General features: G+C 41.4%; 1 protein-coding gene across 2 annotated transcripts; it reads right to left on the bottom strand.

Moving 5' to 3' along the window:
- Positions 1 to 197: 197 nt before the first annotated feature.
- EIF5A2 (eukaryotic translation initiation factor 5A2) lies at positions 198 to 11,366 on the bottom strand. Of its 2 annotated transcripts, none has more exons than XM_073359400.1 (5): positions 11,202 to 11,366; positions 10,529 to 10,721; positions 8,234 to 8,338; positions 6,247 to 6,378; positions 198 to 5,399 (listed from the first exon to the last, which is right to left on the bottom strand). In XM_073359400.1, exons 2-5 carry the CDS (start codon positions 10,691 to 10,693, stop codon positions 5,340 to 5,342), a joined length of 462 nt encoding a protein of 153 aa, XP_073215501.1. In that variant the 5' UTR covers positions 10,694 to 10,721; positions 11,202 to 11,366; the 3' UTR covers positions 198 to 5,339. The 2 variants fall into 2 exon arrangements, with proteins under 2 accessions (XP_073215501.1, XP_073215502.1); XM_073359401.1 differs by having other exon boundaries at positions 10,529 to 10,718.
- Between the last annotated feature and the right edge of the window lie 12,338 nt (positions 11,367 to 23,704).

Here is a 23,704-nt window from a genome sequence, read left to right as displayed (position 1 = left end):
TTCTTTCCTAATTAGACGAAACCCAGCAATTTGAGAAATCTATAAGGAGCATGACTGCAGCATTCAGAGAGCCATCACCTTTCTTTCTAAACTATCATTCAGTTTGTTAGGGAAGTACTCTTCCAACTTCAAAGTTTCTACCTACTCACATACAAAGGAGTATTTCCTGATAAAATCAAGTTCTTATATCATGCCCATAACTATGATATTTCTTTATTCTTGGAGAAATTTACAACATTCACAACATGTCAAAAAATAGTCACTATAAAACGTTAGAGTTTGATTTTATTTCTTTTGACAGGAAAGTCAGCACTCCTCTGCCCCCAGTACAACTTTATGACAAGCCCTTCTAATTTAAAAAAAAATGTTTTTCACACGGAATGAACAAATGTGTTGCTAAAGGTAGTGAATAAAAAAAGGTATTTTAAAGACTGGACCTTAAGTTTAGCTTCCACTATCCCCCTTACTGTAACTAAAAGTCAAAATGTGCAAATATTTCATAGAAACATTTTAGCCAGCTTCTTCATCATCTAAATGTTAAAGGGCCTTTTTTCAACCATCTTTTGTAAGCCAAACTTCCCTTACTCTTAGTAACTGCAAAAAGAAAAGGAGTACTTGTGGCACCTTAGAGACTAACCAATTTGAACATAAGCTTTCGTGAGCTACAGCTCACTTCATCGGATAGCTGTAGCTCACGAAAGCTCATGCTTAAATAAATTGCTTAGTCTCTAAGGTACCACAAGTACTCCTTTTTTTTTTGCGAATATAGACTAACACGGCTGTTACTCTAAAACCTCTTAGTAACTGAGAGCTTCACTATTACAGAAATGAAAGATGTACAGTTATACCTTTCAAGTTATTGGTTTTATGACTTTAGAAGCAATATATGTTCTACAATATATAAATATTTGAATCCTTCCAGCTGATAACCAACAGGTCTATTTGCTCACTTATCCCTAAAGACTAGATACAATAATTTACAGGGGTTTTTTTGCACTATGTTTAGTAAGATGTCATTGCATAAATACAGTAATTAAAACATCCCTCCCCTTCCTTCTCCCTTTTTAAAAAAATACATTGACTAGTACTTGATATGTTTATAATATAGAATAATTTGAGAATAATGGGGTATCATTTATTTTACAGTAATATGCAGCAAGCATTTAAACTAAACAAGAGTGTTTCTAAGTTTACACTGGTTATTTACCACAATACAGAATCACCCTCAAAAGCCAAATACTTTAGGGTTAGACTACAGATGTTAAAATGAGACTCAAGAAGCTCTAAATTAACTGTGCAAAACTAAATTCCATCATATGTTCAGCATAATATATTCATGTTAAGATTTATACCTTCATTAAAATGGTCTTGATACATAAAATTCACTGTGATACCCAACAGCCTTAGTAGTAAGGACATACTGAATCTTCCTTACCAAACCGGAATTCTTGTAACAAACTATATTCTAATTATTCATCAAAAAGTGTATTTTATTGAATTTTGAAGTCCATTTAACAATTTAACATGCTTGAATTCAGTAAGCTTGCTAACTACAGTAGTTGGACCTATTCCCAAATGTGATTCTTTTACAGATTATGTAGAATACAGTATTCTGAGACTATACAGACGGTGCACCGTCTTTGGCAAGCTACAGGCTACTATGGATCAGAAAAACCCTGTACGAGACTTGCAAGCAGTTACTGTTAAAATAATGAACTTCAGCCCTGAGAACAATGCATTCAAATCATGGCTCAACTGACAAGTCTAGTCGAAAAGCAACTATATCAAGCAAAAATTAAGAGGGTCCATTTAAGTTGTTAAATATTTATCAACATTTGAGGCCAAAAACAGCCTATAGTACATTTAAAGACTTGAAAAGACAAAAACCCTATAAAGACTGGTGCCATAAAAGTGTAACAGTAAGTGAAAATATTTCCTACACCCCTTAGTTTTCCACCTTTCAATTTAGGGAATTGCAGCAGCTGCTAAGAGTTCGCAGTTTTCATGTTCTTGTAGGAGCAAGTTAATTAAAAACCCCTTAATTTAGAAGCTAGTAGTACAAACCAGGTAAATAGATAAGATCTGTTTTAAAGTGGAGCTTTGAGTGCACAAAATTCACCCTCATGAAGCTTCTGACAGATTTCAGGAAGATGCAGCAATTTGAACTGCTACTAGTAGCTAATTTAAAGGTTTATTGTAAATATGACTATTGACAATAAGCTGAAATAGCTTGCTATTAAAGAAATGGCTCAAACATTGGTTTTAAGTTTAGTAAAACATAATACTGTAACTTAACTGATGAAGTGTCCAAGATACTAGTAATAGATTAATTCTCTCCAAGCAACTCCATATGTTGGACCACCTAATAATTACTTGCATAGATCTCAAAGTGCTTTACAAAGGTGGATAAGCAATAGGTATTTAGTCATATGCAAGACTGCTACAGAACCAGCCAACAGAACAAACTCTTGTTTGGAGAAGTACTGTCATCTCAAAGCCTATATTTTGCAGAATTGCAAGCAGGGGTTAGCAGAACTGCCTTTTAGCTCTAAGAAATCTCTCAATCAAGGGACAACTTTGAGATAGCTAGTCCTATACCTTTTGGACACACTTGTGGACCAGCTGCATCCAACATCTGATTGCATGAAATATTTGTGTTGCATGTGTGACCTTTAAGTGTACTAACACAGTAAGTTGCTACACTAGGAGTTGAATTTGTCCAGCCTTTGAACAATATTAAAATATAGTTATAGCAGCCAGAACTTGCATTAGCTTGGTTATGTCAGTGCTAGACATCCTAGCTGGTTGCAGGCTCCGCATCTTGCCCTTAAGACCAGGTCCAGAGGCACTGGTTATTATTGACCCACACTATGAGATACTGAAATGTCATAACAAGCACTGCTGTTCCCTCCTACCCTCCCACACTCCACTTCCTGGTAGAGTACAGGAAGACAAGGAGAGCACTGAGGTTCAGCTCTTAAGAAAGCACTATAGATTTCAGCCTGTAGTAGGGTGCAGAGCCCTGTTTTAAGAATCAAGTTTATTGTTGCATACGAAACAAGGTGCCATTTAGGAAGTTCAATCACAATGCCCCATAAGCAAGGCAGAAATATGTAGTGATACTTGACTGCTGTAAGGATAGTTACAGTACATTGTGCTTTGACGATGGATTAGGTAGCTATTTATTGCTAGCCTGAGCTGCATGATCATGATTGCATGATTATCTCCCCTCCATCATGGTATACTAGGCACATATATACCTTCAGTGTGTTTTACTTTTCATCACTCAGGTTCATTAATCTACCATGATGTAGACTAGGTTTCATATACAAGTTCAGCTCATCAGATAGATAGTTGCTCTGCTCCAACCCCTTTAGTAGGTCGGAGAGTTCCTACCACTAAGTTAAACCTATTTCAAGATAGTGTATAGTAGCATGAAGTCATGGCTCCTGTAGCCAATGAAAGATAGATTATGAACAGTGTATGTTTTGCAAGGGTAGCATTCCAAGTATTTAAACCTTCCCAAATTAGTCAATAGCCATTGAAGCTTAAGGCAAGTTTTTAAAGTGGTTCATTAGAAGTAGGCTTGGAAGGACAGATTTTTAATCCATCAGTAAAAATCTATTTGACCATCCTCACAAACCAACTACAAATGTCGGCATTGATAAACAAAATGTACAAAGAAAAATGCTGTTTGAGAAGTTAGTTTGATTTAAGGACATCTAGCTGTATATTTTGACACATGATGTTGGCCATTTGTGTTTTAGAGATTTATAATGGTTAACTTTTTGAATCTCAACATCTGCTGTCATTAAGTAGCCATTATCTCCCCCTGCTCCCAAATTTCCTACAACTGAAATTTAGAGTTGATAAAAAATACTTAATATAAAAAACAAATTTAGCTTTGCCAAGCCTCATTATAGGGAAATATGACTTAAGTTTAAGCCATGAACTAGTCGTAGAACTAATTTATAGAGAAGAATGAAATTTATGTGTAAGAGCACTATACAGAAAGCACAAGATGCTAAGTTAGTGACAATTCTGTCAGTTTTGCAGAGCTTTTCATGTTTGCTGTTAACAAAGTCATGCCTAAATACACATTTTTAAATGAGTCAGGAACAACTGCTGTGTTGATGGCAAGTTACCTATGTAGCTTCTGCCATGTTTATTTCTAGAACAGGTAGATGTAGTAACTTACTATTACTACTCCTATATTTGAGCCATGATTATGTTTTATATTGGTGTCTGCTGTGCGTATATTTTACTTTTCAAATGCAAAAGTTTGCATTTATAATAATTAAGTTTCCTTTATACAAGATGTGCATTTAAGTCTCAATGCTACAATTCATTTTCAAAAAAAAAAGTGGTCAAAAACCTATACTCATTGTGCTATAAAATCAAAGTAATTAGAACCTGAACATTTACACCTAATACTGGAAGCACTGCAAGAGATTCCTGTGGAGTTAGTCACTCCTTTTTATAGTTTAAGATAATACAATAAGAGCAACTGAACTGCATTTTTCTATTTTTATTATTTAAGTCTGACAAAGGCCTCAAGTGAAAGTGTCACTTTAACATCTAATCCCACCTATCTGTGCATCTTTAATCCAGCTATGTAACATCCGACCAATATTCTGACTGCCTGCCTACACCAAAGGCAGATTTTGACATTTTTATAAAGTTACAATAAGCAAGCCAACAAGTTGGCAAAGGGAGATTATAACAAGAGGTAATACAGTTAGTTGCACATGGCCACCAGGACTTTGTCAAGCTAATTGGCATTTTTTTTTTAATCACTTGAATTTCATGGTCTAAGAAATGTGATCAGCACCCACAGTTCAGTGAGAATCCCAATTCACAAAATATTAATGTCTAAGTTAAAACAATTCTATATTATGACAGTTCTACCTAAATGTTATGGCAAAAAACTAAATACTATTTATGTTCTAGGTTAATTTATAATCCTAGATGCCATTGACTATCTTATCTAAAATCCCCTGAATACTGTACACTGTCTGTTCACACAGACAGACATGTTTTGCTCAAACAAATAAAATATACCTGCTAATGAACGAAACCATCAGGTTTCTTGGACCCATAAACTGAAGCCTACAGGCATGTTAGAAGAGGTACACAATTCAGAAGGAATTAAAACCTCAGTGATTATGAAAATTGCCAGTCAGCCTGCAACACTAATCCAGAATCCAGCACTATTTTGAAACAATCCAAAAAGAAATGAGGTTGCTTGTGAAGGCCATAGCTTTGGTGACAATCAGAACCAAATTTAAGATCTGTGGTTTGTCCGGACCTGAGCAATTGCTCGAGCCTGGAGATCCTATTTATTTGCAGGGCTTTATGGCTACAGCATATTCTTCGCTCATTGCACACATGACTGACACCTAGAAGACAAAAGAAACATTAAAAATGTATGGATGACTCAATCACAAGAAACAAACCAATATGTGATAAAAGAAACTTCACCGAAAACTAATGTTGGAGGGACTCCTATCCCCACCTCCTCTTGTTTGAGAAGTAGCAGTAAATACAGATAACATGGAAATGTGTTTAATCTGATACAGAAAGTTTCCTACAGCTGGTCATTCCATCTGGCCCTATGAGGTGTTCTCTCTGGATATGCATCCCTTTCTTTGCCCTGCTGCTTAGTCATCTGTTATGTTAGTGACTGGCAGCTCTTGGTTCTTCTCTCATAGCAGATGTCAGAGACAGCTAAACCTATCTATACTGACAAACCCTCCTAGTGGAGATGCAGTTTATACTAGCAAGAGTGTGCTTTTGCTCATATAAGCCGCATTTCCGTTACAACTTTTACCTTTATAGCTGTGTTGGGTAATGGTGTAATTTCCCGCCTTCCCCCCCGCCAAAGCTCCGAGCCCACACAACTACACCAGCAAAACTTAAGTTTAGACCAGGTCTCAACTTGGCTTGTAATTTCCAGTTTGTGGCACAGCAAAGAGTTTGGACACATGCAAATGCAACTGAGGTGAGAACCGGCAAGCTTTCCATCAACCACAGAAGGGAGACCACTTAACTGCTTGAGCTGAGTTATGGAGGTTCATTTGTAACAGCTATACTCCTAAATTTGGTAGGAAGGAGTTTGAGAGTGTGGGAAACTGGTATGCTTCCAACTTCAGATTGAGAGAGTAAGAGACCAGGACCATTCTTTATCACAGAATCTTATGGAAAGTACAGATACCCTTTAGTGGCACCTTGATACTTTGTTCTTACCTGTACATCTTCACCTGCATTGTATTTCCCCTCTATTTCTTTGCCTAGTTCACCTTCTGGCAGCTTCAAATCCTCACGAACATCACCGCTTTCTGTCAGCAGAGAGAGGTAGCCATCCTGAATACAGATCAGCTATAGGGAGAAGTTGGTTTTTAGAAAATTCATCCTGCTAATTTGTCTAAATAGCAAGATTTACTAGTTTGTATTAATTCAGTGTATCAACTATGGAAACTAGGCCATCCTGTTACTTGCTGCTTCAAATATCACAGTAGTTTGGAGACAGATTCTACATCATCATGTTAACTTTGTTGCCTAATCAGGCTGCAAATCATGACATGACGGTTTTAAATGACCTTTCAAGAGAAGGGATTGAAAGCTATTAGCTTCTGCTAAACTAAGTTAAGTTGCACATTTGTTTTAAGTGGTCAAGTTATTAAGCACAAGAGTAAGTGTCCTGGGTGGTAGCACAACTACAAAACAAATAAGCTGACTTGATGATTTAGAGAGTATTTCTCTAGGCCATCACATCAGATTCCATTTATCTGAATGAACCAAATGCAGTGGTTTTTAACTCTAGCTCTTAAGTGCTGCTTTACAAGGCACTCACAAGGCGAGTCAGGAAGAAATTCTAGACTGCCATTCTCTGTATGAAAGTTAAGCTATTTTAATTTTTGAATGGTAACAGTCAAGTAACTAGCTTTGGACACCAAAAGGCTGGAACTGCCCATAAGACTGCATCACATATGAAAGTTCATATATCCTAATGGCTCTAGAGAGGGCCTTACTTTTCAGTAGCTTCCTAGAGGGACCTCTAAGTGAACTAAAGAACCAGGACAACAATGCTAAAAATACAAATGGGAAGCTCAAGCTCTAATATTGTGATTTAGTACTTGGTAAGTAGCACCAACAGCTCTGAAGAAAAGTTACTATCCAGAACATGTACACTGCAGGCTGCAGTGTACATGATGCATACCGGGGCAATAAAGAACAGTCCACCTTGATTAGGAGCTTTAGCATTAGTACTCTAACCATATGACCTTGAGTTTGCCAATTAATACTAATTGAGGATGTCATTTGATCTGGACAGATATCAACTAATAACTTTAAGATGAACTCCACCATATTTTGTTACCATCCTCCATAATTCATTCGTTCAGAGTAATCCAGCTTTTGACATCATTTGCACTGAGTTAGTGGACTGAATTTCTAGTGCCCCTGGTTCTAAGATGTTTAACTCAGTGCACTCTGAATTCATCAGAGCTGTCGTTTCATGCAGACTAAAAGCCTGAATAGAAGCAACAAGGCTAGAAACTTGACTATCCTAAGATGTTAATTATGTTATGGAGAAGTGAAAAGTAGACAGGAAGGTGGCAGAGATCTGAGGTCTAGTTAATTTGTCAGCATCCTTCTAACACTTCGAAAAAGTTATCAAGTTAACAGAGGACATTTGTGAACCAGTTCCCTGCATCTACACTCCTCAATAGTGTTCAGTAGAATCAGAATGACTTTGGAGCAGTGCCAGCTAAACAGTTCAAGTCTATTTCAAGTCAAAAGAAATTCAGTAGGTATACTCAAGCCCAGAGTAAATGTGCTGCTCTGAAGGAAGTCCAGAAATCTTACCAAAGATAAGTCTTTTCTCGCCCCTGTAGTAAAGATACTTTCCCATCCTCCAGTATATAACCATTTTCCTTTCCCCATTAGAGAGTCATATTACCACCTTGCACTCCCTGACAGCAAAATGAAGTTAATATCCCAGACTTCAGGCCAAAATTTTAGAGCTAGTATGTTCAACAAGGGAGTAACTACCCTCAGAAGAGAGAAAGAAAAAGGGTCTGAAGTGGGAGAAGCAACTTTTTAAATTTTTTAAGCTAGCTACAATATGACATGCAGTTTAGGAGTGGAGCTAATTTACTTGTAGTATCTGAAATTTGTCATTATGACAACAGTTAGGAAGCTGTCTAATCACATCATCAGTAAACAGACTCACTTGATAGTCATTCCTCTTGATATTTGGAACATCCATGTTATGAGTGGATGGGCAGATATCTTCATATTTTTTGCCAGTGAATATATCAATACCAACCAAATGAACCTGCAAGAAGAGTAGTAAAGAGCAATTAGTTTTTTCTCCACTTAGGATCAGTCACTGGCAGCCTGCTGTTCAAGGCAACAGTTTAAGTTACTGGTTCATTTTATATATAAAACCGATTCCACTTTGAATGGGAGGGGCAAGAATTTTAGTCCAAGAGTTTATGGGTAACCTGAAAGAGAAAGTTCTGCTTGTACCCTTCCCCCCACCTCCGGTCATATATGAAGATGGTTTGAAACATTTGTCTTAAAGAAAGAGACTAAGAAAATTAGAGCTTTGGTATCCCAGTTCTACAATGACATCACTAGATTTGATATTTAAGGCTATGTTGGTTAGGAGTGTGAGAAAAAAAGTCACTCTTAACCAGTACAGCAATGCCAAAAGGTCTTTTCCCAGTATAAGCCAAGTCTACAGTAAAAAGTCTGTGCTGGTAAAGATATATACTTACAAATCTTAGCTTGGGCCAGGCCTGAAAGATGAGAGAGAAGTGGGATTTAAGCCCTTCTCCCCCAGTAGTAGGGGCATTTCTAAAAACTCCCTAGTAGTGCCAACACCAAACTAACCTATTCACAAGTCTTTTTGCTATGGTCTTAGACATTTTTGTGATGTTACATGTCTATGCTAAGACTCCAATGATTGCCAGACTACCTGAACTAGTATTACCACAATGGAAGGTAGACTAAAACCTGGTATAAACCAGGCTATCAACTGTTAACACCAATTAAGGTCTCCCTGTCCACCCTCTTAAACATCAAAATCTGGGCTGTTTCCAGGTCAATTAACTAAGAGACCCAAACGACCAAGGTTGTTACCTGCCCTTATCTTTATTTTGGTAATTATTTCAGGGCATCTTAGCTGCTGGTAGGCACTGAAGACAACTAGTTTTAAGAACAGTTTCTAGAAAAAGATTAACCAAAAGTGTGTCTACACTACAACTGCTACAGCTGCACAGCACTGCTGTAGCACCATAGCTCATATGCTCCATGCATCAACAGAAAACATTTTCCACTGATCTAGGTAATCCAACACAGCTCTGAGTGATGTAGCTAGTCAACCTAACAACATGTAGACGAGGCCTGAGGGTCTGATCAGAACATTTTAAAGCCATTAGAGTGTCCCCTGCAAACCCATATATTGCTATACTGCTCCCAGGGACGGGTGTAGGTCTCGTAGATTTTTTTTGTTATCTTTAGTTAATTGCTGTTACCCTCTATTGTTTAGTAGACAGACATACCTTAGGCTTCTACTTCAAGGTACAAAAGTGTAGTGAAGACTTAAGTACTCAATTAGCATGTGGTAAAAGCCAAGTATTTGTCACCTAGAACAGAGGCAAGGGAATGTCCACACCAGCCTTCAAAAAACAGATTAAGTAAATCAATTAATTGCCAGTTAGCTAGAGACATAAGAATTTAGTGAAGCCACACCAAAGACTAGTGCAAAGTATGTCTACTTAGCCAAGCCATTTAGATGGTCTCAAAAAGTGGGGCAAGACTCTATCATACAGTACTTTAATTCTAGATTGTTTAAATTAGAATTTGGAAAGTCTATAAAATGGGTTATATTGAGTCCTTTAATATGTTAGAGGCACCTCCAGTTGTCTACAGTAGGCTGTTAACATGCATTACCCAATGCCTTCCAAATCCGCCTTTAGGCAAAGGCTAGTCTGTAATCCCTCTACCTTCTTAGAGCACTTCCATCAAGTCCATAAACTCTGGTCTACCCCATGTAATTTTCAAGATCCTACAAGGAAAATGCACACATAGGATCTTGTCTTTAATATTACCCCCACTGTTTATCATTTGCCAAAGAGTTGGGATTGAATAGTACAGAAAACTTGCTCTGAGGCATGGGCACGCTGGTATTATGTCCATAATAATTCCATAACTAGAAGTTTCAGAGTAGCAGCCGTGTTAGTCTGTATTTGCAAAAAGAAAAGGAGTATGTGTGGCACCTTACAGACTAACAAACTAACAAAAGCTTATGCTCAAATAAATTTGTTAGTCTCTAAGGTGCCACATATACTCCTTTTCTTATAACTATAAGTGTATCTAAAGATCTGACAGGTGATTTGTGCAGAGTGTGTGTGTATACATGTGTACACACACAACATTATTAATATAAAAAATAAAGTCATTGAGAGAGAAGATATTCAAGCCCAAAAGGAAAGGTATGAGAGCATGCCAGTCTGTTTACCTTGGCATGACCGTGCTTGCCGGTCTTAGAGGTTGACATTTCAACAATTTTGCAAGGACGTCCCTTGAGCACCACAAAGCCGTTCTTGCGCAGCGCAGAGCATTGCATGGGGTAGGTGGAGGAAGCACCAGCATCTCCAGTCGTGAAGTCAATCTCATCGGCCATGGTGCGCTGGGTCCGTTAGCGGGTACTACTAGAGAATAAGGAGCGGATGCAGCTTTTACCAGCAACCAGACAGCTTAGAGAAACGTGGGAGGAGGGTCCCAGGGCATCTACACAGCAGTTAAGCAGCCCCTTAGCCCGGGCCGGGCGCGGGGGTTTAGCTGCGGTGCACGTGTACCCTGCCTGGGCGCTGAGCGGCGCAGGGAGCCGACCTGCCCCAGGGCTGCTGGCCGGCCGGGCAGCCCGTGCTCCTGGGCAGCCCCTCAGCTGGGCCCAGGGGTCTGCCCGCCCCGGGCCGGCCAGCGGCGCGAGGGAGGCCTCCGGCCCTGCCCACGTGCCTGCGGAGACGCCGTTGTGGCGCCCGGCCGGACTGCGGAGGGGGTGCCGGCCGCGTGGAGACAGAGCCGCGCTCGCCCCACATCCCGCGTGCGCCCGTGAAGGGCTCCCACCGCCCGCGGGGCCCCGGCAACTCCAACGGCCGGGAGCGGCGCGCGCCAGGCCCGGCCCTTACCCGCCGACAGGAAACGGAGCGTCGCCCGCTGCGCACACGCGCCCGGCCTCTAGCACTGCGGCAGCCGGGGAAGCGGGGGGGAGGCAGGACAGAGCGGTAGAGCCTCACGCGCACACCGATACTCCCCCACCCCCCCACTTCCGCTTTGTAGCCGCGGGCGCAGCTCTCATTGGCTGCCAGGAGGCCAGGTTAGGCGGGGCTCCGGGTGCCCCGCCCCTTCCATGTGACTCGGAGCGCACAAACTTCCGGGTCACCCGCGCGCCGCGCCGCGCCCCTACCGTGGCGATTCACCGCCGCTCAGCATTGGTTGGAGTCTGACCACGTGGTGCGGAAAGTTCACTTTCCCCTCCCCTCGAGCTGCTCCTCCTCCACATGCCTTAAAGCAACAGCACTTCCGCTTGGGGCGTCTCTCCAACCGGAAACAGGTTTCCCCACAGACTTGTGGGATGATCTGCGTCTCGCCTACTATGGAAAGCGGCTTGGGTCACAATATCCCTTCCTCCCGCCAACCAGCAGCTTTGTCACGTGACGCTGGCGGCCATTGCTACCGAGGCAACTTCTGAGCGTGTAAAGGGGCTGGTTTGGGGCTTGCCCGCCCTGCTGTAAGGGCCGTCCCTTCTTTGGTGCCACGCATCCTGGCGTGGCGACTCGCCTTACAGCCCTGATGCTGGGCGTACGGCCTGCCAGGGGTGCGCGTTCTGCAGGGCTGTGGCATGTCGGGTTGCTAAAGTATTTCCAAAATAAGGGGTTGTTTTCTTAGCAGCCCTGCACCACGCCTCTTCCTGATATTATTATTAGTATTAATAATAAGCAGCGCTCACTTACATTCACCAGGGGTATTTCTTGCTCCTTTTTGCAGCACTCAGCAATTCCTGATCTTGTACAGAGATGAAAAAATAAGTCCTTGTAATAAGGGACTATTGGTAACCCTAGACTTAACTGGCATGCCCCCCCACCACCACCTATGAAACACCAGGCCTGGGAATGAGCCTCGCATTCCACCACATTTCAGAGTTTACTAGGCAAATCAACAGAGCACTAGCTCAGAAGCAGCTGTCACTCACCCAAGGTTGAGAGAGGGTGGGTCAGAGCTGACCAGGCTGACTTTGCCATGTTGCCTTTCAGATAGACAAGCATACTTTGGCCCATTTAACTTACACTATGCGGATCTTTGTCTCTTTCTAGTGGTTAGATGCATACCAAGGTATGAGTACGTTACTACCACCATCCTAATGTGCACTATTGTTGTGCTCTAGTAAAAGTTAATGCTTTGAGATCCCAGGTTCAGTTCCCATAGCTGGTCAAGAAGGGGTATAGTTATATTTGCTATGCTCTTTCTAACTATTAGGTCATACTCTGCTAAGAGAAGCAGGAACAGAATCTGATTTGTGTCCATTTATTCTTTTGCATAGAAACTGACCGGTTTGGCCAATATACATGGCAGAGGGGCATTGCTGGCACATGATGGCATAGATCACATTGGTAGATGTGCAGGTGAATGAGCCCCTGATGGTGTGACTGATGTGATTAGGTCCTATGGTGATGTCCCTTGAATAGATATGCGGACAGAGTTGGCAATGGGATTTGTTGCAGGGATAGGTTCGTGGGTTAGTGTTTCTGTTATGTGGTGTGTAGTTGCTGGTGAGTATTTGCTTCAGGTTGGGGGGCTGTCTGTAAGCGAGGACTAGCCTGTCTCCCAAGGTCTGTGAGAGTGAGGGATTGTCCTTCAGAATAGTTTGTAGATCCTTGATGATGCGCTGGAGAGGTTTTAGTTGGGGGCTGTAGGTGATTGCTAGTTCACAAATAGTTGTATTAAAGCCTGTTTTATCCCCAGTTCAGGCTACTCCTCCTAGAGGATAACAGCATGCCTCCCACACCAGTCACTCCTACCTGCTGACATGTCTAGGAGGAAAAATATATTTGTTAGTTTGGGAACACAGGAATAATTATTAAAATGAGTTTATATTGTAAAACATTATAGTTAGAGGTGAATTTGGGTGTTGTGTTAATATTTGTTTTGTTATTCTATTTTCAGTGTTTGTATTCTGGTTAACAGGAGCTGCCCCTTTGAGAACAAGGTGGGGCTGAGGGTGAGGTCTGAAGAAGACAGAGTAGTGTGGGGGAGCTGTTGCTTCTGTATGCAGAGATTGGAAGACTCATGGATCAGCCCATATCTACATTATGGGCGCTGCAGCCGCAGAGCTACAGCTCTGTGTCTGTAGCACCGTAGCATAGACACTTCCTACAGCAACTGAAGGGTCCCCCCCCCACCTCCGTCAGTGTAGGTAATCTACCTCCCTGAGTGGTGGAGCAATCAACGGAAGATTCTTCCATTGATGTAACTGCATCTGTCAGCTTAACTATGGTGCGGTGGTGTGAATTTTTCACAGCCACTGAACAATGTAGCTAGGTCATGCTAAATTTTAAGTGTAGACCAGGTCTTAGCCATCTTGCTTTAGCCTAAGGGCTTATCTCTATGGGGAATTTACCAGCATAACTATGCTGATAAAATTATACTGCTATAGTTATGCTTCTACATTTCCCCATTTAGATAAGCCCTTACTCGATAGAGCATGACCACAGCAATTGAGTTCCACATCCTGGCTGTCATGCCCCATGTCCACACTGACGCTGTATCTAATAATGGGAGACACAAAGATTTCTGGGTGTTTCCCATGTTTCGTGTGCTATTACATCTTTGTGCTGTCAGGTATGGATCCCATTCAGTCTAACAACTGGAACTGACAGATGCTGGTTTTTATGGAGACGATGTTTTCTCTGGCATGCAACTGCCAAAGCCGCTGCAGGGGGTGATGTCACGTGTTTCAAGGGTGGCTTTTTGCCCACAGAAGATAGTGGCAGCTTGCTATTACAAACAGAAGGAGTAAAGGCCAGCACCTTGCGGACATAGAGACATGGACTTAGTTGATGTGTTTTTCCCCTGTGGAGATCAGAGCTGGATCGGGGCTACAAGCATAGAGTTGTGGGAATCCATTATGATGGAAATATGCAATGACCAGCAGTGGGCCCCAAATTTTCATACGAGGAAAGCAACATTCCTTTAGCTGTGTGAGAAGCTTACCCCAATCCTTGAGCTCCAGTACACCTGGATGAAAGAGGCAATAATACTCCAGAAACAAGTTGTTATTGCCCTCTGGAAACTGGAACCTTGGACCGCTATAGATCTGTTGGTAATTGATTCAAAGATGGCTAATCCCCAGCTGACATCACGGATAGGCAATTATCACTCTGCTGGTAAAAGTTGCCACAAAACGCCAAGAAGTGCTGGTATGGGTAATAGACATCTATCAGTCTGGACACTTCATGGCCTCTCATTGGTGCGGTAGCCAAAAACCTCACAAACACCCCTGTGAGGTGGAATAGTGCTGTTATCCTCATTTTACAGATGGGGGACTGATGCCCAGAGAGACTAAGTGACTTGTCCAAGCTCACCCAGCCTGCGGCGGAGCATGACATTGAACGCATTATTTTTCATTTGGAATTAAGTAGCACCTAGAGGCACCAGTCAGAGATCAGGGTCCAATTGTCCTATAGCCATTTACGGGTATGTCTATAGTTCGAGTGCCACAGCAGTGCAGCTATAGCAATGCAGCTAGGTCACAGTAGTGCTGCAGGTAGACGTTCGCTACAGCACCGGAAGAGCTGTTTCTTTTGCTTTAGTAACTCTGCTCCCTCAAGACACAGTAGCTAGGTCGACAGAATTCTTTCGTTGACGTAGAAGTATCTACAGCGGGACTTAACCACATCTCTCAGGGATGTGAATTTTTGAGGGATGTAGCGAGGTCAACCTCAGTTGTTTGTATTACAAATCAGGATTAGGAATCAGGAAATCTGGGTGTAAATCCCAGCTCTCTGACATACTACCTTTGTGACACTAGGAAACATTCTGACAGAGGTAACTGTCCGTTCTAGGCAGGAAAGGCCTGAGCTACACCCGGATTTTGTACAGTATAACTTACAGTTGGGGGTGTGATTTTTTCTGAAGTAATTATAATGGTACAACCTCTAGTATGGATGCAGTTATACCAGTACAAGTAGATGGGAATAAGCTATTGTCCATTTATTCCTGCAATAAGCACATTTAACAGGTATAACTGTACCCACGCTAAGGGGCTGGTAGTTAAAGTGGTGCAGACATGGTCTTGTGGGGGCGGAAAAGTGAGAGCTTTCCATTCTGAGGTTTCAACACGGTGCTTTGACTGTATCACAGTGATTCCTTTGAAACAACCTCCATTCCCCTCACACAATCTTAATATTTTCCCCTCCAAGATATATCCACTGAACCTCACACAAATATGAGGCAAATGAAATGAATAAAATCGAGTAAAATATGGTTGCAGGTTCTCCAAAAACATCTGTCATCTGGGGTTGTTCCTGTGAGAAGCCTCTGTTCAATGGTTTCTGCTGCACTTTACTAATTTGGTCTGCAGGTGGTGCTGGTGAGTATGAAAGGAAAACATCTAAGCTAAATGGTTTCAGAGTGGTAGCCGTATTAGTCTGTATCAGCAAAAAGAACGAGGAGGACTTGTGGCACCTTAGAGACTAACACATTTATTTGGGCATAAGCTTTTGTGGGCTAAAACCCACTTCATCAGATGCATGCAGTGGAAAATACAGTAGGAAGATATATACACACACAGAGAACATGACAAAATCTTAATTGATCACTCTTGTTATAGTGTGTATGACAACACCCATTTTTCCATGTTCTCTGTGTGTATATATATATATCTTCCTACTGTATTTTCCACTGCATCTGATGAAGTGGGTTTTAGCCCACGAAAGCTTATGCTCAAATAAATGTGTTAGTCTCTAAGGTGCCACAAGTCCTTCTGTTCTTTTATCTAAGCTAAATGTGGCATTAAGAGCCTATTTATTATGCAGGTATTTGTAACAGGCACAGTTTGGCTAATGATGTTATAACAATCTTGGGGTTTATTAAATGACAAACCAGTAAATGAGAAAGGAATAAAACTTTAATAAAACAAACTGGAGAGTGTCTCTGGTGAACAGCCATGGGGTGTTCCCAACCCCCGCCCCCCACCCCTTTCCAGCCACATCTCCAAATTCCCACACTCATAACACAGTCCCTTATGAGTGAGTCTCTCCAAATCACAATAGTTCGTAAACATATACATCTTCCCATTTAAAGAAAAAAGAATTATCTCTCTCTCTCTAACAGTTAACAACTATCTAATAACATACACATAAAATTCTCAACCCATCTAGTACATTTCTATAAACCCAATGTCTCAACTACTTAGAGAGGAGAGGTTACCAGCACCTCACTGTGGAGTTAGTCTTTACCATTCACTTTCCTCTAATACCCCTTCTCCAGGCAGGTTAGCAAGTCTCTCTCAGTCTTTCAGGACCTTTAGGCTTCATCTACACTAGTACTTTTGTCGATAAAATTTTTGTTGTACAGGGTTGTGAAAAAAACACCTCCCTGACCAACGTAAGTTTCACCAACGAAAGTGCTGGTGTGGGCAGCACTATGTTGGCAGGAGAGGCTCTCCTGCAGGCATAGCTAATGCGGCTACACGGGAGACTTTACAGCATTTCCTGCTTCCACTTCTGAATTTCTTTCTTCTGCTGTATGGTTTCATTGTTATGAGATTTCAGCAGGTTAGCATCAATTGGTAAATTAGATCTGCTCCTTCTTCCCATTAACTGCTGAGCTGCAGAAAAGCCATTCTCCAGAGGTGTATTTTGATAAACCAATAAAACTTTATACAAATCATCTCCACTGTCAAAAGCCTTTTTTCATAAGGTTCTTTTGTGTCTGTATAGACCTTTCCACAGATCCATTTTATGGGGATAATTTGGACTTGATGTTTTGTGATGAAAATCCAAATCTATGGCAATTTACCTAAAATCTGCACTGGAAAATTGTGGCCCATTATCGCTAAAATCTTTATCTGGAATTCCATGTCTGGAGAAGATTCCCTTCATGCCAGCTGTCACTGACTTACTGTTAGTACTGTGCAGTGTGCAAATTTCTGGGTATAGAGAATAATAATCTGAGACTATTAAATAATCCTTTGATTGCCAGATAAATAAGTTAGTGCCGACCTTCTCGTTAAGCTTTTGCGGAACTGGATGAGGTCTCAGTGGCTCTGCTTGTTGGCATGGCTTGGATTTCAATTAGGAAAAGCAGTTTCCCACCACATTAGCGATGTTGTGATTGATCTGTGGCAATACATAACGCTTGTGCTCCTTTGCACTTCTCAATTCCTAAATAACCCTGGTGAATCTTCTGTAGAATTTATTTTCAGAGATCCCACTTTTGACACCATGTTACGAGCTTGGGGTTCATTAAATAAACAACCAGTGAATGAAAAAGGAATAAAACTTTATTAAAACAAACTGGGGAGCATCTCTGGTGCTCAACTGCACAGAGCCATGCGGTGTTCCCAACCCCTACTTCCAAGGCACATCTCCAAATTCCCACACTCCCATCACGGTCCCTTATGAGGGAGTGTCTCCAAATCACAATGTTTCATACATATATCTTGACAGGTGTCAGAACTAGAGACTTGGGGTTATAGATTTCATTCTGACGACCTAGCTGGGATAAATGGGCTAGAGAGTGTTGATACTAACATTTTGTGGGCTCTCTTTAGCTGAGTTGATTGACAGCAAAATGCCAACTTATCTGCTTCATCACCCTCTGTATTCTTAATCACATGTTCTTCTGATGTGGTGGATTAGTATACAAGTACTTACTGAGGCAAAAGTGGCAATTAACTAGTCTGACATCAGAGCATGAAGTTGAAACTCATGTCTTCTAAAGGTAACAAGCAGATTTCTGTGTTTCAATGCTAATATGTACTGCAGATGGCTATGATAGGAGTTGATATTTCTCCTTATCTTGGGGGGAAGTGCAGAAGCTTGTTTTGTGCTATTTCCTTTGCAATGAATACCATAAGTACACACACACACACACACTTTCAGAGGTGCTGACTGCTATGATGTCACAAATACTCCCATACAGCTAGACAGATGGAACCCAAAGCAGAACAAGGCCTGCTAGTTATTTCTGAAATCCCCAACTCAGTTGCTTTAATGCTATTAGTAAGACAACAGAAGCCACTTAATATTCCCCCCAACACCCAATTAAGAGCATGCCTGTTTAATTGCAATAGGGACTACATTCAGTGCAATGTTTATAAATGACTCTAAACAATAGGCTAATCTAAGTGGCATCTCTTGGTGTTGTCTGCAAACCTGTTTTCTTTAGTTAACAGCTGTGAATGGATATTTGCTGGCATACATCTTTCATTGCAAGAACTTTTTTTCACTTAAAGCAACTTTTCTGCTCTATTGTGGCTACTAAGCAAATCAGTTTTAATGTTTTAAATGGCCCGTTGCTGATTTCTAAATGAAGCTTTAATTTAATAGGCATATATCTGTCTAGATCAGCAGTTTTCAAATCTTTTCATAGATTCATAGTTATTAAGGTCAGAAGGGGCCATTACGATCACCTAGTCTGACCTCCTGCACAATGCACAGAATCTCACCCACCCACTCCTGCAATAAACCTCTCACCTATGTCTGAGCTATTGAAGTCCTCAAATCATGGTTTAAACACTTCAAGGTGCAGAGAATCCTCCAGCAAGTGACCCGTGCCCCATGCTACAGAGGAAGATGAAAAAGCCCCAGGGCTGCTGCCAATCTTCCCTGGAGGAAAATTCCTTCCCACCCCAAGTATGGCGATCAGCTGAACCCTGAGCATGTGGGCAAGATTCGCCAGCCAGATACCCAGGAAAGAATTCTCTGTAGTAACTCAGATCCCACCCCATCTAACATCCCATCACAGGCTATTGGGCCTATTTACCATGAATAGTTAAAGATCAATTAATTGCCAAAATCACGTTATCCCATCATACAATCTCCTCCATAAACTTATCGAGTTTAATCTTGAAACCAGATAGGTCTTTTGCCCCCACTGCTTCCCTTGGAAGGCTGTTCCAGAACTTCACTCCTCCGATGGTTAGAAACCATCTAATTTCAAATCTAAACTTCCCGAAGGCCAGTTTATATCCATTTGTTCTTATGTCCACATTGGTACTGAGTTTAAATAATTCCTCTCCCTCCCTGGTATTTATCCCTCTGATATATTTATAGAGAGCAATCATCTCTCTCCTCAGCCTTCTTTTGGTTAGGCTAAACAAGCCAAGCTCCTTGACTCTCCTTTCATAAGACAGGTTTTCCATTCCTCGGATCATCCTAGTAGCCCTTCTCTGTACCTGCTCCAGTTTGAATTCATCCTTCTTAAACATGGGAGACCAGAACTGCACACAGTATTCCAGATGAGGTCTGACCAGTGCCTTGTATAATGGTACTAACACCTCCTTATCTCTACTGGAAATACCTCACCTGATGCATGCCAAGACCACATTAGCTTTTTCCACAGCCATATCACATTGGCGGCTCATAGTCATCCTGTGGTCAACCAAAACTCCAAGGTCCTTCTCCTCCTCCGTTACTTCTAATTGATGCGTCCCCAGCTTATAACTAAAATTCTTGTTATTAATCCCTAAATGCATAACCTTACACTTCTCACTATTACATTTCATCCTATTACTATTACTCCAGTTTACAAGGTCATCCAGATCCTCATTTATGATATCCCAGTCCTTCTCTAAATTGGCAATACCTCCCAGCTTTGTATCATCCACAAACTTTATTAGCACACTTCCAATTTTTGTGCCGAGGTCAGTAATAAAAAGATTAAATAAAATTGGTCCCCAAACTGATCCTTGAGGAACTTCACTGGTAACCTCCCTCCAGCCTGACAGTTCACCTTTCAGTAGGACCCGCTGTAGTCTCCCCTTTAACCAATTCCTTATCCACCTTTCAATTTTCATATTGATCCCCATCTTTTCCAATTTAACTAATAATTCCCCATGTGGCACTGTATCAAACGCCTTACTGAAATCTAGGTAAATTAGATCCACTGAGTTTCCTTTGTCTAAAAAATCTGTTACTTTCTCAAAGAAGGAGATCAGGTTGGTTTGGCACAGTCTACCTTTTGTAAAACCATGTTGTATTTTGTCCCATTTACCATTGACCTCAATGTCCTTAACTACTTTCTCCTTCAAAATTTTTTCCAAGACCTTGCATACTACAGATGTCAAACTAACAGGCCTGTAGTTACCCGGATCACTTTTTTTCCCTTTCTTAAAAATAGGAACTATGTTAGCAATTCTCCAGTCATACGGTACAACCCCTGAGTTTACAGATTCATTAAAAATTCTTGCTAATGGGCTTGCAATTTCATGTGTCAATTCCTTTAATATTCTTGGATGAAGATTACGTGGGCCCCCAATTTAGTCCCATTAAGTTGTTCAAGTTTCGCTTCTACCTTAGATATGATAATATCTACCTCCATATCCTCATTCCCATTTGTCATGCTACCATTATCCCTAAGATCTTCATTAGCCTCAAGACTGAGGCAAAGTATTTGTTTAGATATTGGGCCATGCCTAGATTATCCTTAACCGCCACTCCATCCTCAGTGTTTAGTGGTCCCACTTCTTCTTTCTTTGTTTTCTTCTTATTTATATGGCTATAGAATCTTTTACTATTGGTTTTAATTCCCTTTGCAAGGTCCAACTCTCCTTGACTTTTATCCTTTCTCTCTTCATCCCTACGTGTTCTGGCCTCAATAAGGTAGCTTTCCTTGCTGATCCCTCCCATCTTCCACTCCCTGTATGCTTTCTGCTTTTTCTTAATCACCTCTCTGAGATGCTTGCTCATCCAGCTTGGTCTACAGCTCCTGCCTATGAATTTTTTCCCCTTTCTTGGGATGCAGGCTTCCGATAGTTCTGCAGCTTTGATTTGAGGTAATCCCAGGCCTCCTCTGCCTTTAGATCCATAAGTTCTTCAGTCCAATCCACTTCCCTAACTAATTTCCTTAATTTTTGAAAGTCAGTCCTTTTGAAATCAAAAACCCTAGTCACGGATTTATTTTTGTTTATCCTTCCGTTCAGTTTGAACTGAATTAGCTCATGATCACCTGAATCAAGGTTGTCTCCTACAACCATTTCTTCTATGAGGTCCTCCTTCTTTTGAGCCAAGTCCTCTCCTTTAGTTACAATTTTTGGTTGTGCACCCCCAATACTTGCCCCTCCCCACTAGGGGTTTTCGGGGTGGGAGAAGGCAGTGGGCATGGAGGCGGAGCCAGCACTGGGCATGGAGGCATTGACACTGACCCACAGGCTGGGTGGCCTGCTGAAGTGAGTCAGGGGGTGGATGTGGCACTCCCTCCCCAAACCCCAAATGTGCAGAGCTAGCCCGAGCTGCCTGGCATCACTACTTGCCTCCCCGAAGTTTCCTTCACACACCCTAGTGGTGCACACTCCACAGTTTGAAAATCTCTGGCGTAAGCACGTGCTTAACTTTAATGGGTTTTGTATAAAATTATGCACATGCTTAAGTGTTTTGCTGAATCAGGGCCTTGATCTCTGCCAGATTCATGAGAACTTTCACAAAGGAGCTCCCACTTGTCCATGACTTCAGTGGGAGATGAACACCTTAGAAAGTGCACAGCACCTCAAAGGACTGGGCCCTGAATTTATAGCAGAACTATTGACTCAGCCTCTTTCTCATCAGTTGTTTGATTCAGTAGAAAGAGGATACCGAGTTGGAAGGAAATTGTGCAAAACAGCATGAAGTGGTACAGAAAAATCTGCAATAGATTTATGCAAAAAAAAAAAAAGTTAATGGGTCCAAATGTCCTGATCTTGTTGGATTAGGGAAATCAAGCTAATTTTAAAATTATGTGTTCAGTCATTTATCTGACACAACAGAAAAGTCCTAATGGCAATAATCTCAGTGCATTAGGAAAACACCATCAAAGCTCTTGCTGACAGGATGCTTTTCCAGGGATTATTAATTATAATGTGTTATTAGCTAACTGCGGCATGGGAACATCCTTTGCATGTTAACTAAAGTGCAACAACCATTTAGCTAATAAGCATGACTTGGTCTTTTAAATTATCTTAATGATTAGCAAATTGGTAAAACTGTAACATTTAGAGATAAAAATCAAGACTGGACAAGCTGTATATCAGGAACAAGTTTAAACCGGATCATGCAGATAAGGGGTACAGGGTCTAAGTGCCAAACTGATGTGATGAGACAGCAGTAAACATGTTTCTAGATTTAACAAACTCTGTAATGACCTTTTTCTTTGCAAGTCACTGGACATGGTAAAGTACACTTGCAATAGCTTGGCCTAACGTAGAACATTAACCCTACAACATAGATAAAGGCTTGTGTGTCATATAGTGTTAATAATCTAGTCAGCGTTGGTCCACACAGTGATAAAAACAGCCTTTTCAATGCTACAGCCTGCACCATGCTACCACTGGCAGAGGGGCACCCCCTGGGAATTTTGTGTCTGAAAAATCCTTGTGTACACATAGCCCTTTTCTCTAGAGGAGTCTAGCGGGGAGTGAAATGATTTGGAATAAAACTGATCAAGGAATGTTGTTCAGGAATGGCACCAAGAGCACAGATGGGATTCCCCACCGTGATTCTGTAGCTCATAGACCGTAAAAGCATTGAGATGCTTTCCTTTGTGTCAGCATTAGCTGAGAAGCTGACAAAGTTTGCCCAGAAGCTCTGTACCAACGGAGCTGAGAATGTGTGTTAAGGTGATGCATATTCGCACTGCCTGATTCACATAATGTTAGCAGCAGCACATAGGAAAAATAGTCATACATACAGAAAAGATAAGAAATGAATCTGTTGTGGGATAGTGGCTGCTACCTTTGCTGGACTCCTTCTCCAAGCCATACGGACAGTGATGCTGGTTTACCAGCTGCCAGCTCTTGCCAAGGCTTTAAGGCCTCAGCCAAGCACTGACAAATTCATTGCTGGAAACCAGTCCAGCTCACCCGTGTGCTAGCATGGTTAAGACGGGTATTGAACTTATAACAATGTGTTTAGTATTTAGTCCTTTATGAAATGCTTGTAAGGCGCTACATGTATTAATCTACATATATTAGTGTCAATCTCCCATGCTATAAGGTCATTCTACAGTGTTTGTGCTATAGCTGTAAAATATATATTGTGAACTATGCAACTCACCAAACAAGAAAAAACTGTACCTTGTGAAAAATGCTAAATCCCTATGAAAATGTATTACCTCTTGCCCATCAGGAAGGACTATCAAAACTAAATGGGCCATTGTGGGACATCACAGTACAAAGATTTTGCTAATTGCCCCTGCACATCCATGAAGAGGCGATGTGCAAAAGGGCTCATCCCATCAGCGTGAATGCTGGAAGAAGGAAATAAAGATACCCAACAAGAAAATTTTTCATCTCTTTTGCTGTCTGGACTCTGACAGGGCCAGAGCTACGAAACAGAAGTAGAGATCCCCAGGGTCAACCTGGGGTAGCCCTAAAAGACATTCAGAGCTGACAGATTACTACAGCTCTGTCACCTGTTAAAACCATAGACTGTAACTC

This window comes from Lepidochelys kempii, chromosome 9 (genome assembly GCF_965140265.1).
Source record: "Lepidochelys kempii isolate rLepKem1 chromosome 9, rLepKem1.hap2, whole genome shotgun sequence".
Lineage (NCBI taxonomy): Eukaryota > Metazoa > Chordata > Testudines > Cheloniidae > Lepidochelys > Lepidochelys kempii.
This window is presented reverse-complemented; position numbering and strand designations above follow the sequence as displayed.

Coding starts and splice junctions, on each gene's coding strand:
- EIF5A2 (XM_073359400.1), bottom strand. CDS start 10,693: ATGGCCGATGAGATTGACTTCACGACTGGAGATGCTGGTGCTTCCTCC. Junction 8,339..10,528: donor GCAAGCACGGTCATGCCAAG/GTAAACAGACTG, acceptor CTCTTCTTGCAG/GTTCATTTGGTTGGTATTGA. Junction 6,379..8,233: donor TCAAGAGGAATGACTATCAA/GTGAGTCTGTTT, acceptor TTCTCCCTATAG/CTGATCTGTATTCAGGATGG.